This window comes from Xiphias gladius, chromosome 21 (genome assembly GCF_016859285.1).
Source record: "Xiphias gladius isolate SHS-SW01 ecotype Sanya breed wild chromosome 21, ASM1685928v1, whole genome shotgun sequence".
Lineage (NCBI taxonomy): Eukaryota > Metazoa > Chordata > Actinopteri > Istiophoriformes > Xiphiidae > Xiphias > Xiphias gladius.
In genome coordinates, this window is record NC_053420.1 from 12,857,264 (window position 1) to 12,874,213 (window position 16,950).

The 16,950-nt window shown below is 39.8% G+C and overlaps 1 protein-coding gene across 4 annotated transcripts in view; it reads left to right on the forward strand.

Moving 5' to 3' along the window:
- poc1a (POC1 centriolar protein A) overlaps window positions 1-7,153 on the forward strand; it is a 53,129-nt gene extending 45,976 nt beyond the window's left edge. For all 4 annotated transcript variants that reach the window (XM_040115537.1, XM_040115534.1, XM_040115535.1 and 1 more), the window contains one exon: window positions 5,150-7,153. In XM_040115537.1, coding sequence (XP_039971471.1) covers window positions 5,150-5,260 — 111 coding nt within the window. In that variant the 3' untranslated portion in view covers window positions 5,261-7,153. The remainder of the gene's footprint in view (window positions 1-5,149) is intronic.
- The last annotated feature ends 9,797 nt before the right edge of the window (window positions 7,154-16,950 follow it).

Here is a 16,950-nt window from a genome sequence, read left to right on the forward strand (position 1 = left end):
TTTTTTTAAGCTTTTATTCTATCAGAGCTTCAATAGCCACCTCAAGAGAATAACTAAATGAGCCTTTTGTTATTAAAAACAGATAGTAAGAATTAGAGAATTCAAGTCCAGATAAACTTATTCATGCCTTCAGCAACCAGGAGAATTGAGAACATTACTACAAATTTTCAATCTAAACACTCGCTTCAAGTGATAGTTATAAAAAATGTTTTTTAAATGCTGCTGCTAGTTTACAAATCACTTAATGGCCTTGGGCAAAAATACATTTTTGATGTTCTTGAAAAATAACAAACTAGTCAGTGCCTCAGATCTTTAAGAAAAAGTCAGGTAATAGAACCTTCAGTCAAAAGTAGGATTGATTTCCAGGAATTCTTGCCAAATTTGATTTCAAATCCAGGAAAAAATTACCTGGGATTTTGAGCACGTGCGTTTACATAATTAAGAATATAATATACACCAACACTAAAACATTTCTCCAAACCTCAATTATTGCAGATACAGTCCAACCTTGAATAGCCACAATAACAGCAATGTAACTGGATTGACTTATCATTTGCAAAGGTTCTTCCAGTAGTTTTTCATGCTGAAATGGCAGCTTACTTGAGCAAAGCACAGTGTAAATCTGTACATGAACATAAACACTTTACTTTAGGTTCCTCTATTTAGCATGTATTAGCAGTATATAGACATTTAAAACATTATTTACAACACACTAAAATGTAGTTATAAGATGTAAGATTTCTTTTGGTCTGCAAAACCAATGACATGAGCAATGGTACGTTTTTCAATGAGAGTCTGGAAAGCATGTTCAACCTCAACTGTCCATTGACCCTCAAAAAGCTGTTTTGGATCATGATACTGATCACATTTTCTCCTGAGCTTGGTTATTTTGCACAGTGGTGGATAGCCACAGGTGAGCTCCTTCAGGTTTCTGGGAATAGGCCAGGTTTTTAAGGCACTGACTTTATCTGGATCTGTTTCCACACCATTTTCAGATACCACGTCCAAAATAGTGAACAGAGGTCTGGAAAAACTTGCACTTCTCAAGAGATAGTTTTAATCCGAACTCTTTTAGGCGTGTGAGTACTTTCATCAGCCAGATCTCATGCTCTTCCAGAGTATTGAAAAAAATGAACAAATCATCCACAAAGACAAGTACTTTGTTGAAGTGTCCAAATTGAGGGGACAAGTGTCCAAGTGTGTTCAAGTTCTCCCATGCATTTCTCCATCAATCTCTGGAATGTACTGGGCACTTTCGTTATGCCCTGGGGCATACGGTTGATCTCCCAGAATCCGACTGGTGTAACAAAAGCTGTCCTAACCTTGTCAGCCTCGTCAACTTCGATCTGGTAGTATCCAGACTTTAGGTCAAGAACTGTGAACCATTTGGATCCTGTCAGGGCTGAGAAGGTGTCTTTAAGATTGGGTAGTGCATAGGCTTCTTTCACAGTTTGAAGATATAGTTTCCGGTAGTCTATGTACAACCATTCATGTTGCATTTTCTTACGACGATGATAGGTGAAGAAAACAATGACTCTGACTCTCTTATCACACCGGCCTCAAGCAATTCATGAAGGTGCTTGCGCATTGCCTCAACGTCCTGAGGATGAATCGGCCTGGCACGATGCTTGAAAGGAGTTTCATCACGTAATTTAATGCAATGTTTCACCTTATCTGTACACCCAAAGTCTAAATCATGGTTAGAAAAGATCTCAGGCTTTCCCAGGGCTTGTTGGTCATGTATTCTTTCTACTCTGGTAGCAAATGGAGTACATTGAACTTCAAGTCTGACCTCTGCCTTGCCTCAGGGACAGAGGACTTTGTCACACTGTGCTGAGAAAGAATGCTGTGAAAAGCTCCAAGTTCTGCAATGACAGTGGGGTGGATTGGTTTCATTTGTGATCACAACAGGGACTTTGTAAGGCGCATTAGAGGAAAGAGTAATAAGACAACTCTTGACACAAAGACCACGAGGCAAGGGTGATGGTGGGATGTTCAACAATCTCCCAACAATAACCAGAAATCACAAATTTACAGATTGTGAACCTTAGCTGAGCCTTCAAGGATGAAGCAGCGGCTTGCAGGAATGAGTGTAGATGTCTTACTGAGAATAGTCACCATTGCCCCACGTTGCCCCCTTTGTTCTGTTGGTGCTGTAACTCAAAGGTATTAATTACTGCCCTGTAGCCATAATATTTGGGCTGATGATTTGTAATCTTACATTCAAAGTATTGCTCGTAGAGTATTTGTTCTTATTAGAACTGATGATGATGGCGTCTCAGGGGGTATATCTGTAACCACAAGTGCAAGAGTTGGTACTTCAAAGTCTGCTCCCAGAAAGTCTTTGGAAAATCAAAGAGTCATCTGAACAGAAGTTACGTACAGAACAGACTGTCCAGCTGCACCCTCAACCCCTAAAAGGTCGTGAAAAGGTTGTACTTGTTGATCTGACAGGTTCTGTTTGTAAAATGACATTGGAATTGTGGTTACTTGAGAACCTGTATCTAAAAGGCAGTTGCAATCAGTGTCGGCTATGACTACAGTTGTGCATTTTGAGCCCACTAAGCCTTAAGGCAGTTCAGCAACTCGGTTCTTTGCGTTTGACTGTTTGAGATTAGCACACAGCTTGCCCATTTATCCTGTAACAGGAACTGTTTCTAGTTTAAATATTCACTTGCAGTTGAAGGGTTTTGTTTATCCCATTTTTGACACTTTTCCTTGAATTGCTTTCTTTTTTCTGCAACTAATGCAGTGTTTGGCTCGTTGTCACACTGAGATTTGATGTGACCATCCTCCCCACACTGGAAGCAGTAACCAGGTTTTGGCCTGGGCTTTGGCCTTTTACTTGAGGCTGGCACAGGCTGTCTAACAAATTTTTCAGTTTTTTTCCCCTCAAACTGCTTACTCGTATGAGGTGACTTGGGAGAAAGGGAAGGTGACTTGGGAGAAAGGGAAGTTTGCCATTAAAGCTGCTAACTAGCTTTGGATCTCTGCCATTTGCTTGGCAAGTTGCTGAATAAGTGTAGTTAGTGCAGCGCACACCCCTTTTTCTTATTCATCACTGTAAGCAACCTTCTGGTGAGATGCCGCTTTCTCTTTCACAGAACCAAGATGTTGCTTCATGCGCATGGTTTTAGCTGCACAGCGATCCTCTTCTGTGCACAGAAGCAATTACAACTCAGCAAGTGATGGATTTGCTTTCTTTTGTTTCAGCTGAAGCTATGAGATCAGGGAACTATGCCAACGTCCTCTCCAAAATTGATTTACAAATTGCTTACGTACTTTTGCAACAGGTACATCGGCCCTTTTTACATCAAGGTTCAGTGCCATTTGAGCATGCTGCAGATAGGCTCAACGCTCCTCACCTGCATCTTGAAATGTGTCCATGAACTTGGCATATAGCTCGTCTTCATCCTGAACTGTTTTGAAAGCTGAGTCAAGCTGCTCAAAGTAAACAGCAGGCAAAGTGTCAGGACTCATATGCTTGACCATGTGAGCAGCTAGAGGCAGGAGACTTTCAAGGATTTTCTTGGACCGTTGAAGGTTTTACACAGCAGGATCTTTCATGAGTAAATCAACACTGGCCATGTATCATAGTCTGCTTCTTGAGGAGGTTTATGTACCTTGCCTGAAAAAATTCTGAGTCTCTGGGATGAAAGCATATGCATTGGGTTATCCTCACTCTTTAGTATGTGCTCAACCGCATATATTGCTGGACTTCAGGGGGGTTGATGTCACTAGTAGCAATGTTGGGGTTATTTTTCATTCAGCACTTTGAGCTATAGGCAATGATTTAGTGTCTTTATCAGGTGGGTAGGCTACCCATGCCAGAGAGACTTTGAGAGGTGGTTTGGGTGAAGTTTTCAGTAAACCCACCTCTGATGTTTCCTCAGGTGACTCCTTTCCTTTAGGGATGGCAGGTTCAAGTTCAGTGATGGATTCACTAATCTGAACCATCATGTCTTTGAGAACTTCAGCATTGTTTTTGCCACTCATAGCTTATAGTTTCAAGTCAGCAAGATATGATTGGGTCTTTCTATTTCGTACACGTTCAGTGTAGAAACTTGCTAGATAATATGAAATATCTAATATGAAAACTATTCTCATCATCCTCTGTAACATAAGTGTATGATTTCAATGGCTCCAAGTGGCTAAAGCAGTTCCTGAGTTGTAATCTACAATCAAGTTTTGGTGAAACTCTGACGTGGGCTCCTTTACTACTACTGTTCTGCTAATAGAAAAGCATACTGTTTGAGAAAATATATTACTTCCTCATTAGTATTTCCTTCTTTTATTCCTCTAACCAACACTTCATTTGGAATTTTGATATCAAGGTTTTGAAATACCTTCATTTTTGTATTATGACTGAATAAACTAAATGCTCAACTATAATGAGAGTGCACCTTATATATTATACATCAGTAACCTCCTCCTGGTTAGCTCGCCAAAAATGTTTTAGCATCCCGTTTCTGTATGTATCTGTAACAGGTATGATAGCTAAACAGCATTATGTGGACTAGAATGATCAGAAGATTCCGGTACTGGAACAAGGAGGAACAATTACACTGATGACAGTACTCAAGGAAGAATCAGGAGACTGGGTTTGCATAGAAAAGATACCACGTATTAGAAACTTAGGAAAAAAAGAAAAACGTATAAAACATTGACTTTGACCACACAAGAACTACGATATCCACTCAATATTTTTCCCCCACACAATGCCCATGTTTTAGTGTTGAACCCAAGTACTTTAAGGATGTCTCTTTTTTAAGGTTAGGCGCACACCACTATTTGAACACTATCAATATAAATTTCCTTTCACTCATTCACGATTAAACAACCATCAAGCAACTATTAAAAATAAATGTCTCTCGGTCCTCTTACACTGTTTACATTTTAACTCAGTAGCAACCTGGGTTACAACAATCAGCTGGATTGTCTTGCACGCACAACATCTGTCTCAAACACACAAACTGCCTCTTTCACACACACACAAACACAGCCATTATATAGTCATTACTGTCAGGCTGATGCTGTACAGCCCTCTCTAACATGCTCTGTCTCTCTTATCCATCTCCTTCCTTCACCCTTTCTTTCTTTGTCTTTTTCCTCTCATCGTGCGTCCCTCAACTCTCCTTTTTTCATCCAGACGGTTTCGATCTTGGAGCAGCGGCTGACGCTGACAGAGGACAAGCTCAAGGAGTGTCTGGAGAATCAGATGGAGATCGGTCTACATCTCCAGAGAAGAGAGGAGGCCTAAAGATTTTGGCATCAGAGAAAGGTTGAGCTATGGTGTGAGGGAAATGGGGTAAAATCAACACCAGGAACAGACAACCACACCACTGTTTTTATAACACAATAAAACGTGAGATGTTACACACACAGTCGTGCATTCATACATAGAGCGAGGACTTGACCCGAACCATTTTCCTGACTGACTTAAAATGCACCGTAAGCCTTTACTGCTGATGTACTGTCTGGTTATTTTACAAAAGAGATACCAGAAGTGAAGGAGGTAAACATTAGAGAAGTTGTTCCCCTACAACAGTGCTGAGAGTGCAGTCCCTTTTCTGCTGACGAAGGACCTGCTGCTACTAGTCACCACATGTGTGCATGTGTGTTTACACAACGGCTATCTGTACAAAAGTGTAGACACGTGCAAGAGAATTTGGTACTTGCCCATGCAATGCACATGTGTTAGTTTTTCTTTTTGTGTATGTGTGTGCCAGCTGGTGCAGAATGACTTCAGTAAAATGCTGTTTTCCACTGAAAAGCAAATTTACTGTATACAGCATACACACCCAAAATGTCCATAGGGCACAGTCATCGTTTTAGTTGCACTCAGGCCAATACATTAATTTTAAATTGGAGACAGCAGCACATTGAAAAACTCATTAACATAGGAACCTTTTTTTATCACAGCCTGGCTTTGACCTTATTTAATTTGTTGCCTACAGATACTTCCATCTTCCATCATAAGTACTGACAGTGTTAAATTAACGAAATGGTTACTGCAGTGCCTTTATTTTGTCTTACATGGAGAAACTAAGTTCACATTGGTAAGTTTTGAGACAGTTTTTTGTTGTTTTTTAAGGATTGATTTGGTGATATTCTATATTTTTCTTACCGTCTACAAATCTCATTAAAAGCTCAAAACCAACAATTAATTTATCCTCATAAAAAAGTATTGTGGAACCAAAGCTTCATTTATCTTTTCTCTGTGCCTTAGACCTCCAATTTTGTTCAAAAAGTTTTAAAAACATGTCACTGAGCCACACCGTTGCACTTGGTTATTTTGAGCCATTACAATGTACATTTTCTTGCTCCAGTAAATACTACAGATGCACCGATTCGATACGCCAGATTGGCGTTGGCGACGATACTGGCCTTATTAGACAGATCAGCCGTGACATAACCAATCCACATTAAATACAGTTACTTTGTCAGTGTCAATTTAAATGTTGTGTTTCCAGTTACCAGTTTTCCTTCAGTCATGGCAGGCCACCAATTCAGTTTTTAGTGCAACAGCAATCCCTGGCTTCATGTTACATTACATGAAAATGCAGATTTTACAGATTATAGAGATTTTAAATTTGGGGAAAAGAGACCACTGGTATTGAATAAGGGCTTGGATCCCAAGTAAATATTCACTAGTGCGGGAAATAAATAATAATCCAAGCCTGAAAATAGCCCCTAACAAATGCACTATATACTTGACTTTGAGTGACTTTTGTTAAAAAACCACAGTGCCCTGCTGTTTTAGGATTTCAGTATTATTTTATGTAGGGGAATATAGAGGAACCTGTATACATTTGTGGCCCGTTTTTAAAGATTTTTGTCTTCAGGGGGAATGAATGGGCTTATGGCTGAGTGCAACAGACAGGGTGGGAGAGTCAAAAAGTACTGAGAGACGGACTAACACATTGTTGGTTTTATTCTTCTCATGGGATTTGTTGACAATGAAAAACTTATTAAGAATGATGCCAGCCTTATACTTTAAGTTAAAATAATGGTGCTTGTTCTAAGTTGGATATTTTACACCATGAGTGCAGAACGCCTGGTTGTAATTACTGCAGTTAGAAAGATAAGCCTCTTGTTCCGTCCCTTTATATCCTATGTCTGAAACTTTTATACTCTGAAAGTAAGTTATTGTGTACCTTCTTAATAAATTTTTTTTACTCATATCCCTGACTTGAAATTAGTTGATAAAAAAATTCCGGTCCCCCTTTCATAACACTGAGCTTTGTTTCTGTATCAAGTGAAAGAGAGTTTATTTTCATAATCTTTGCCAAAACGATGATGTCACTGGTTACTTTCAAGAGACTATTTTCCACTCTGATTGGTCCACAGAGCCCGAGCAGTTACCCCAGAAATCCTGACTTTCCTGTCTTTATTGTCCTCAGCAGAAACGTTAAGATCGTGAGCTGTGAGCTGTGTCAGCCATCAATTATGCCAAGTAATTTTCAGCCCTTTCTTTGCCAGATTTTGAGTGTTGATTGATTACAAAAGCATGGCGGTGGCAGCTAAATACGCCTGCCCTGCATGTGTCCGAAATCCTTATGTTTCACCCCATGGGTAATTTACGTAACCTGACCACTGATGCTGGATCAGTGATTTTATTTTTAGCAGCATCAATGAAAATGAACCTGATGCTATGCTTAGACGCACACTGGGACTTCTGGAGGAACACAAACAATCGAGCCATAAAAGAACTACTCATTCGAGTTTTTTATTTAACAAAGCGGTAATATGTTTACATACTAAAGAAATGAGTCATACCGAGTCCTATTGTGGAGGTCTCACTCGTTCTCAGAGAATAGTGTGGTGTCATTAAGAGGGGAAAAATATTAATGACTGTTTCTTTAAGACCCGGCTCAGGCTCCGCACTGATGGAAAAAGAAGAAAAACAAAACCGGAATTCTGGAGCTGTGCTGCCGGGCCCACGCTCTTCCTTCCTGTCTGGGGCCCGTGGACACACACATACACACACACACACACACTTAGACACTCATGCCAGAGAAAACGGTTCCCTTTACTATGGGCCTCAACCAGACGGCCTGCCAGGAGCTCTAGTGGAGGAGAGGAGGGGCTGAAAGAGTGGGTTCAGTAACTGCAAACTTGACTGTGTGTGTGTCTGTGTCTGTGTCTGTGTGTGTGTCTGTGTCTGTGTCTGTGTCTGTGTGTGTGTGTGTGTGTGTGTGTGTGTGTGTGTGTGTGTGTGTGTGTGTGTGTGTGTGTGTGTGTGTGTGTGTGTGTGTGCGTGTGTGTGTGCGTGTGTGTGTGCGTGCGCTACATTCGGGGACAAATTTCTGACTAAAGACCAGTTAATTGGGGACAGCTTGTCCAATTGGGGACAAAAGCTGTGGCCAAATTGAGGAAAAGCTGATTTTTGGTTCAGTGATTAAGGTTAGGGTAAAGGTTACGGTAAGTCTCCAGAAAATTAATGCAAGTGTGTGTCATATCTCCGAAAATGACCTTGATCAGCATGTGCGTGTGTGTGCTCTAGTATGTCTATCTTTGAGAGGACCAGATTTAGTTTAATTACATGAGAGGCATTTTTGTGAAATGTGACATTTTCACCGCTCCTCATTTTAGGCCAGGCTTAAAAGGGTCTGGGTTAAGACTTGGTTTTAGAGTTAGAGTTAGAATGATGTTTGGTTCAGTTTAAAGGTGAAATAATTAGTCAGTGTTGGAATGTAACTAAGTACATTTTCTCAAGTACTGTACTTAAGTACAATTTTGAGGTACTTCTACTTTACTTGAGCATTTCTATTTTATGTTACTTCATACTTCTACTCTGCAACATTTCAGAGCCAAGTATCTTACTGTTTGCTCCACTATGTTTATTCGGCAGCATTAGTTACTAGTTACTTTCTCAATTCTAATACAAAATATAATCAACTAAAAAATTATGATACATTATTATGGGTGAGGGCTACCCAGCAGTACATGAAGTACTTAAATTGCCCCCAGCTTTACCGGCTGCAACATCATTAGTAATGCTTACACATTAATGCATCAATAATAATAATTGAGTAGTATCATATAAATCTTTCCAAAATGGGCTGTTCTGCATAATGAGTGCTTTTACTTTTGGTACCTTAACCCTATTTTGATGTCAATACGATTGTACTTTTACTCAAATAAAGTTATGAATGTATTGAGTATTTCTACACTGTGGTATTGCTATGGTATTCACTTAAACAGAAGATCTCAGTACTTCCACCAATGTTACTTAATGAATCAATTAGTCAACAGAAAATCAGTTGTCAGCTATTCTGATAATTGGTTAATCATATAAGTTATTTTTTCAAGTAAAAGCATAAAACATTCTTCGGTTCAAACTTATCTACGGTGAGCATTTACTGCTTTTGCTCTGTTTTATATCATTGTGAGCCGAATATCTTTCGACTGCGGACAAAACAAGACATTTGAAGGAGTCAACGCAGGCTATGAAAGGATGTGATGGTCATTTTTCACTATTTTCTGGCATTTTATAGGCCAAACTATTGGCCTATAACTAATTGAGGAAATAACTGGCCGATTGATCGTTCATTAAAATGATTTTTTGGTGCAGCCCTTGTTCAGTTTACGGGAAGACTATTCAGCCCCCTCAGTCATTTGAATGAGGACACTCCATTGACACAACAGGGCGTCTGGCAAAAAAGTTGAACCTGGCTCAACTTTTGTCGCAACACAATGTGAAGAAATTGCGGTGGCCAATCAAATACATGCAAGCACACATTCCTAGCAGATTACTTTTTCACATGAATGTGAAAAAGGCTGCATTTCTAATGTTAACCTTGCAACAGTGGTGAGGAAAGATGAAATAGTTGCCGTTGTGTTAACTTTCCAGAGTTGTAAAATCCTGCCTTGGAGTATTGTAAACCGCTGTGCAGTGTTTTGGCATCAGATAAGCCTTCAAACTCATCTCTCACATCTGTCACTCCACCAAAAGCAGCCCACTAACGGTTTCGGATTTATGTGATGGTTAGGTTAGGGTTAGGGTCATGTCAAAGAAGGTCCTCTCAAGTATAACTGTAAAAGTGTGTGTGTGTGCGCGTCCTGCGTGCGTCGTGCGTGCGTGTGTATGTGTGCGCGCATGACAAAGAAAGAAAAGAAAAGAGAAGTTGGAGAGCAAGCCTCTGTAATATGTAGCCCATGTGTGGCCCACAACTGCGTGTGTGTGTGTGTGTGTGTATGTGTGTGTGTGTTTGGGAGGGGGTTGGTAATCCTATGAGGAGAACATCTGGATATGTTTTTCCTGGTGTGCTGTGGTTGCTGCCACTGCCTGTGTGTGTGTGTGTGTTTAAGTGTTTTAGTAGCTCGGTGTGTCAGGCCTTTGTACTCCCGCTCTTCTTGGCTTTTTGTTTCCTCAAACAATATGTTATTTTCTAACAGATTTATGAGATTGAGATGATACCCAGCCGCTCTGATGGGAAAACTACTGTGGCCTGTTGCAGCAGGTGGAGGCTACACCGCTACACATAGTTTCACCATGGCTGAAAAACAGGCAGTTTTCCAAAAACATCTCCTGGCAGTGCGTATTCTTAGAACTACATGTTCTACTAGCCTGTGTTATAAATTGACTTTGCTGACCAAAACAGCATGGTTGTAGTACTTTTAGGTACTTTTTGTAGTTAGAGGAAATAAATGGGAGGCGGTCTGACGATACAAAATACACAGAACAGTTTTGAGGAAGCACAGTAAAATTACATAGAATAACCCGGCGCTTCGGAAACTATAGGGTGTGACGTACAAGAGTTTCCAGTGAGTCACTTCAGAGTCAGACACTGGTGCGTAGATGTGCATTTAATATGTGAGTTATCTAAGCGAAACAAGCTAACTAACACATCTCCAAAGAAGCCACATCATTTTGTCCAAATTGCAGGTGCGTTGTTGTAAAGAGAAAAAAAAAAAGTTAAATTATTTCATTCATTAGTTGCAAAAATTAAACCACGACAACATGTACTCTGTGACATATACTGGTAATTTGCATGCAACCTAATTATGTCCCACTTCTGAAGCAGTGTTTGCGACAATGCCCAAAGCCTTTTTACATAAAGTCAGAGTTTTTTTTTTTTTTTTACCCAGCCTGAAATAAGACTACCTCCACTAATAATTAAACATTAATACACTTTTATGAAATAAAACATTAAAGATAAGGGGTGAAAAGCAGAGATGCTACTTCAAAAGCCAAATTCTGCTATTTAATGAGTGTGGCTATTGTTTAGACCAGTGGTTCCCAAACTTTTTTGCACCACAGGCTGTTTATTTACTCTGTATTTCACTGCGATTACTTAATAAAATTTTTGAAAAATACAGATAGACCTCTGAGCAACACTCATGTAGTGTCCTCACACAGAATTCATGTAATGCTGAATGCTGGAAGGAGGCGATGATGGACTGGATACCTCACATACTGATGGCTTACTTTAATTAAGAAATCAGTCTGCTGTTGCTAGAAGTTTGACAGGAATGATGTGGAAAAATACAGCAGAGACTGAGCCACGTTCAAGGGTATTTCAAAAATAGCCTAAAATAACTTGTAAAGTTAAATACTTATGCTGTTTAAGGCCCTCGTGTACTAACTTGATTGATCACGAGATGTGTCTGAATATGGGTGGCATACCACCTCTGCTAAACGATTTTGCGGGAGAAACCCAGACATGGTGTTTACATTATTTTGTCTACCACCTGTTTGTACGTAATGAATTGGATATTAGGGTATGATTAAACAAATGTGTATATAAAAATCAAAAAAGAAAGACCGGGGTAAAAACAAACCCTGATGATGTATATTGGAGTTTACAAAGTCACATTAACATAAACCAGTAATATGTACAGGTGTACAAGTTTACAGAAAGTCTTTACAGTTTTGTCACAGTTTAAAAGAGGAGAAACGTGTTTGAGCATCAGTCCCACCATGTCTTTTCTGACCGCTGCTGGATTTTGGCAAAACTCCCTTGTGTCTCATTTCCTGCTTCAACCCTCATCACCCCCCCCCATGTCTCTCCACTCATTGCCTCCCACTCCCCCCCCTCCCTCTGAGACTGAACCGTGCTTGTCGGCAGTGGCTGAGGTTTGGCGCTCTGCTCCTCCAACCCACGCGTCAGCTTTTGCTCCAAAACCATCTTTTCCATTCGATCGCAATGGGAGTAAATGGATAGAGGGAGTGAGGTTTCTTTTTTTTTTACTCTGTCATAAGACGATGCAACAAAAATGGTTTTTAATCTCATTGACCAACTAGCCTGTTGTGGCAATGTGAAAAAGAAGCTGCAAATCATCTAAGAAGCAATCATTTCTGCTGCCCTCTTTTCAACAGACTATATCTGGATTCATTTCAGTGGACTAAAACTTAACTTTAACTTGTGCCAAGTTTGTTCACATGCATCTAAACAAAGATTTTCATTCTTTATGCACCTATAATTTGGATTTACCAAGTAAATAGTTAGTACCACTTCAATTCTGAGAAAAAAGTCCTTACAGTAGAACAGGAAACATCAGTGTCTGTAGTGTAACCTAAATGCTCCAAGGTCAGCTCCAAATCACACCTGACTGCGGTGCCACTGCTCAGGTAACACAAATAAAACCAGCTCATACATGCTTCAAGGTGTGTAAATGTGCGCTGAGAGTGTAAAATTGATGACCTACTTTACAACGGGCCAACCCATAAAACAAACCCTGGTGATAACGGGAGAACAACTGCCTCCTTCCCAAAGCCTCGCCTCACCTTAACCTCACCCGCCTCTCTAAAGGACGACCACTCTGACACACACCCACTATTTAAGGTGGCCTTCAACGGGAAATGTACCTGAGAATGGCAGCCGAAATTAAGACACAGTGGTCGCTAAGTTTATTTTCATTTCCAGGGTAAAACTTTTAGAAGGCTTGTATAAAAATGTCATTGCTGTCGTCATGAAAACTGAAATGACCAGGAATTAATTTTAGGAGCCTGTGCCTGTGTGATCAGGACTTTACAAATACTGAGGTCATGGATCCAAATATCCTCAGTGCCCCCCAGTGTATACAAAACCAGTTTTCAGGTTGTTAAACTCCCAAAATCCCGGACACAATACGGGCAGCATGATCTCTGTGTTCAAATTGGTAGCTACAGCCCTTCTGGTGATAATTAACTAATATGCTCAGAAATGGTCTTCTGCCAGTGTCATCAATCTATTACATGACCTTAGACAAAACTGTAATATCTGTCAAATGTGAAAGGCGTTGTGACAGTACACTGCAATTAAGCTTTTATTGCATTTTTCAGGCAGCGTAAAAACAGTTTGTTATATGAAGCGTGCTGGGACATATTCGCCAGTCTAATAGCTAATGTCATGTTGTCATAAGGTCTGTCCAGCAGCAACAACTTTGCAATGAAAGTGACTGAAGCTGAAACGATGAGTTGATAAATCGATTAGTCGATCAGCAGAAAATTAATCAGCGTCTGCTTTTAGTCGATTAATCATTTAAGTCCCTTTTCAAGCAAATGTTGTAAGTCTCAGCTGTGAGGATTTTCTTTGTCTTATGTGATAGTAGATAGAATATTTTAGGGATCTTTAGTTGTTGGTTGGACAAAACAAGCAATTTGAAGACACTAAGATCACTTCGGACTCTTTTATTTTTGAGTATTTTCTGAGATTTTTCTGGACCAAACTGTTACAGATGAATCATGAAAATAATCAGCATATTAATCAATAATCAAAAAAACGGTTAGTTGCAGCCTTAAAGGTGACGTTATAATTTAATTACACTCAACTGCTTCAGTCACGAACATTTGTAAAGTTTAAATCCCATTCGTATTACTTTTCACACCACAAGATTCAAGACCTTTCACACTTTATACCAGATTTTGTGATGATTGAAGTATATGATTATTTTGAATCGTAAATAAATGCTCATCAGACCAGTACTGTAGCTGTTTTATCACAGGCAGTAAGCAAAGTCAGATCCACACTGTTCCACTAATCCATTTTTCACATTCACATACAGTATGGCTATAACATAGTTAAACCTTGGCAGTCAGATGTTCTACTGTAATTCTGTAACATAAATAGTTATGTGGTCATTTGTATATACTTCATAATTGGTGGATTAATGTTGTGATGATGTTCTGTGAGTCAACTCCTGCTGCTCTGGAACAAGCTGAACTGAAACACAGGAGCAGGAAAGTGAAACCCTTCAGGAGATACAACAGATCGTTAGTGTTATTTGGCCACCTTTGGCCATCTGTCTTTATGGCCCTGCCTCTCAGCTGTCACAGTGATATAATGGGGTGAGGCTGAAGGTGTGTGTGTGTTTGTGTGTGTGTGTGTGTGTGTGTGTGTGTGTGTGTTTGTGTGTGTGTGTGTGTGTGTGCGTGCGTGCGTGCGTGTGTGTGTAGGAAAGCGAGATGAGGACTGAGTTAACACACGATGACTCACCTCGGTGCTTTTACAATCTTGCCTACATTAGTACAGTGTGTTTGCTCTGCAGGTTATTAGTTACAGTAGGTGGGGTGAAGATTACAGGTGGTTTAAAAAAAAAAGATTTAAATGTTCAAATAAAGATTCAAACAGAATTAATGATGCTTATGTCATGTTGGTTCAGTGATTTATTGAATACTCACTTGGACTGCAAACAAAACCAGTCAAATGTGTTTTCTGGAGCTGCTCTGAACTTGGAGAGCATCAGAGTGGTTTTGAGGACAAGTTGGGGGACTTAGTTTTAGGGTTGATTTCTACCATTAACTCTTTGACAGACAGTGTGTCTACCTAAATCAAAGAGGTGCTGATCCAAACCCTGATCTCTTACCTGGCTATGATAACCACGTCTCTTAAAAATTATGCTCTACGACTAATTTGTATCAGCAAATACATTCTGAGGCAACTCAAAGCACTTGATTAGGCTTAGGGAAAATTTTTGGTGTGGTTTAATGCTAAAGAAAATCAACAGTGACTTGAAGCAGTTGATGGGATGTTTAAACTTTTTAACAAGACTAAGAGTCTACAGCCAGATAGTAGCTAGGTCAGCATGCTCTTAGGCACAGCGGTGCTTTGGCCTGAATGCAAACATCAGCATTGCTCACAATGACAATGCTAACATGCTGATATCTAGCAGCTATAAGGGCCGGTTTATGGTCTCTCAGAACTAGCTCATATGTGTTTTCCACATCACATTGGAAAGCAAAAGTGTTTATAGTTCTTCTGGAGGTGGAGTGTAAAGCTGGCCAGCAGAGAGAGCACAGGAGACGTGATATCGTTTGGATATGGAGAGAACTTCTCACATGTTAAGACAGGCTCTCCGGGAAGGCATTCATAGTGTTGCACTCGGTTGTACACATGAAAAGTGCCACAAATAGTTGTGTAACAAATGAAAAAGAGAGCTAGTGAGAGAAGTTCAGTCCTTGGGTCCTTTCCCACCTTCACACAGCTGCCATCGGGATGGGAATGTCATTAGTTTTGCAGGTTTTTGGTCACAAACCAAAGTACAGGACAAAAAATAGAGCTAGGAGAAACATTGGGGGATCACCATGGTTACTAGGATTCATCCTCTGGGAACCATGAATGTCATTACAATTCAGTTGTTGAGATATTTCAGTCTGGACCAAAGTTGCAGACTAACCGACAATCTGTCTGTCGCTTTAACGCAAGACTCAAAATCTGGTCTCTGTTTTCTATGTCCTTTGCTTTGTCAGGGCCAACCATCCACCCTGACCTGTTCCCTATGACTTCTTTGAAGTGTAGTAGCCACGAGTATGATTCACACACAAAGTGCCCGTCAGATCCCAAACTCATTTTTGACATTGGAATGTAAAAGATTCATTATGTCTCGCCCAGATATGAGCACTTTTGACTTTAGACGTAGTTGTATGAACTACTTTGTTTTAAGTATAGGATGTCACAAATACTTGATTGGACAAAACATTGCGAGTGAATGTAATCTAGGCAAGAATTACATTTCAACCAAAACACAATCAGCCAATTAGCAGTATGTAAATTTATTTTTTACGATAAGGGGTTGGCAGTGAAGGATGGCAAGCAAAAACCCTCACGATCATTAATGTTTCATGTCATCTTTTTTCTCCCATGATGACTGCTAGACTTAGGTTGCATTCAGATGTACATTAGTAAAAATCAATGTTCCTCATTGTCACTCAGTCAGCTCCTCTTTAAATCCATTCTCCAACATCTGTCTCTCAAGAGATGCTGTCTACATCTCACTCTCTCTCTCTTTTCCTCGTGTTATGTTAGCCTCTCTCTCTTTCTATCTTTCTAGTTTGGTCTTTAATAATGAATTTAACTGAGAGACGTCTCAGTGGCTCAGGGTTCAAAGCGTAAGCACGTGCATACAACATATACACTTAAAGACACATATTGCCACAACCTGACTATCTCTGAGATTCCTGAAAAATTCATAGCAGCCTTTCACTGAAGACAGCAGCATTAACACTGGCTTTCTTTGTACTTGTGTGAAACACTGAGCGCTCGACCATTTCACCGGATGATCTCATCCCAGATGTTTTAGGCTGTTCCAGCAGCTGTCTTTGAGAGAGCGTTCAGTTATTTTATTACATTTGTCCAAAAAGGAAGTATTAGTCTAGCATTTTAGCTGGCTCTTAATGTTTAGGGTAAGTAGCTACATACACATGCTACATGCTTCGTCAAATTTATATAATTTTCTTTGTCTAAAACATCGCTGCAGAAATTGTAGTATGATAACATAATAAATTTGATTGTCATGTCATTTTTGTAGTCAACTCTTGCATCTTGAACCTTTCTAACAATCAAAAATCTATATATATACAGTATATATGTCCATTTAATGACAGAAAAGGATGAAAAGCACCCATCACAAGTTCCAAAAGGCCAAGGTGATATCAGATTTCTTACAGTGTCCGACCAACTGTCTAAAATCCAAATATTTTCAACGTACAATAATGTAAAGGAGAGGAGATGAAAAAAATCCTCA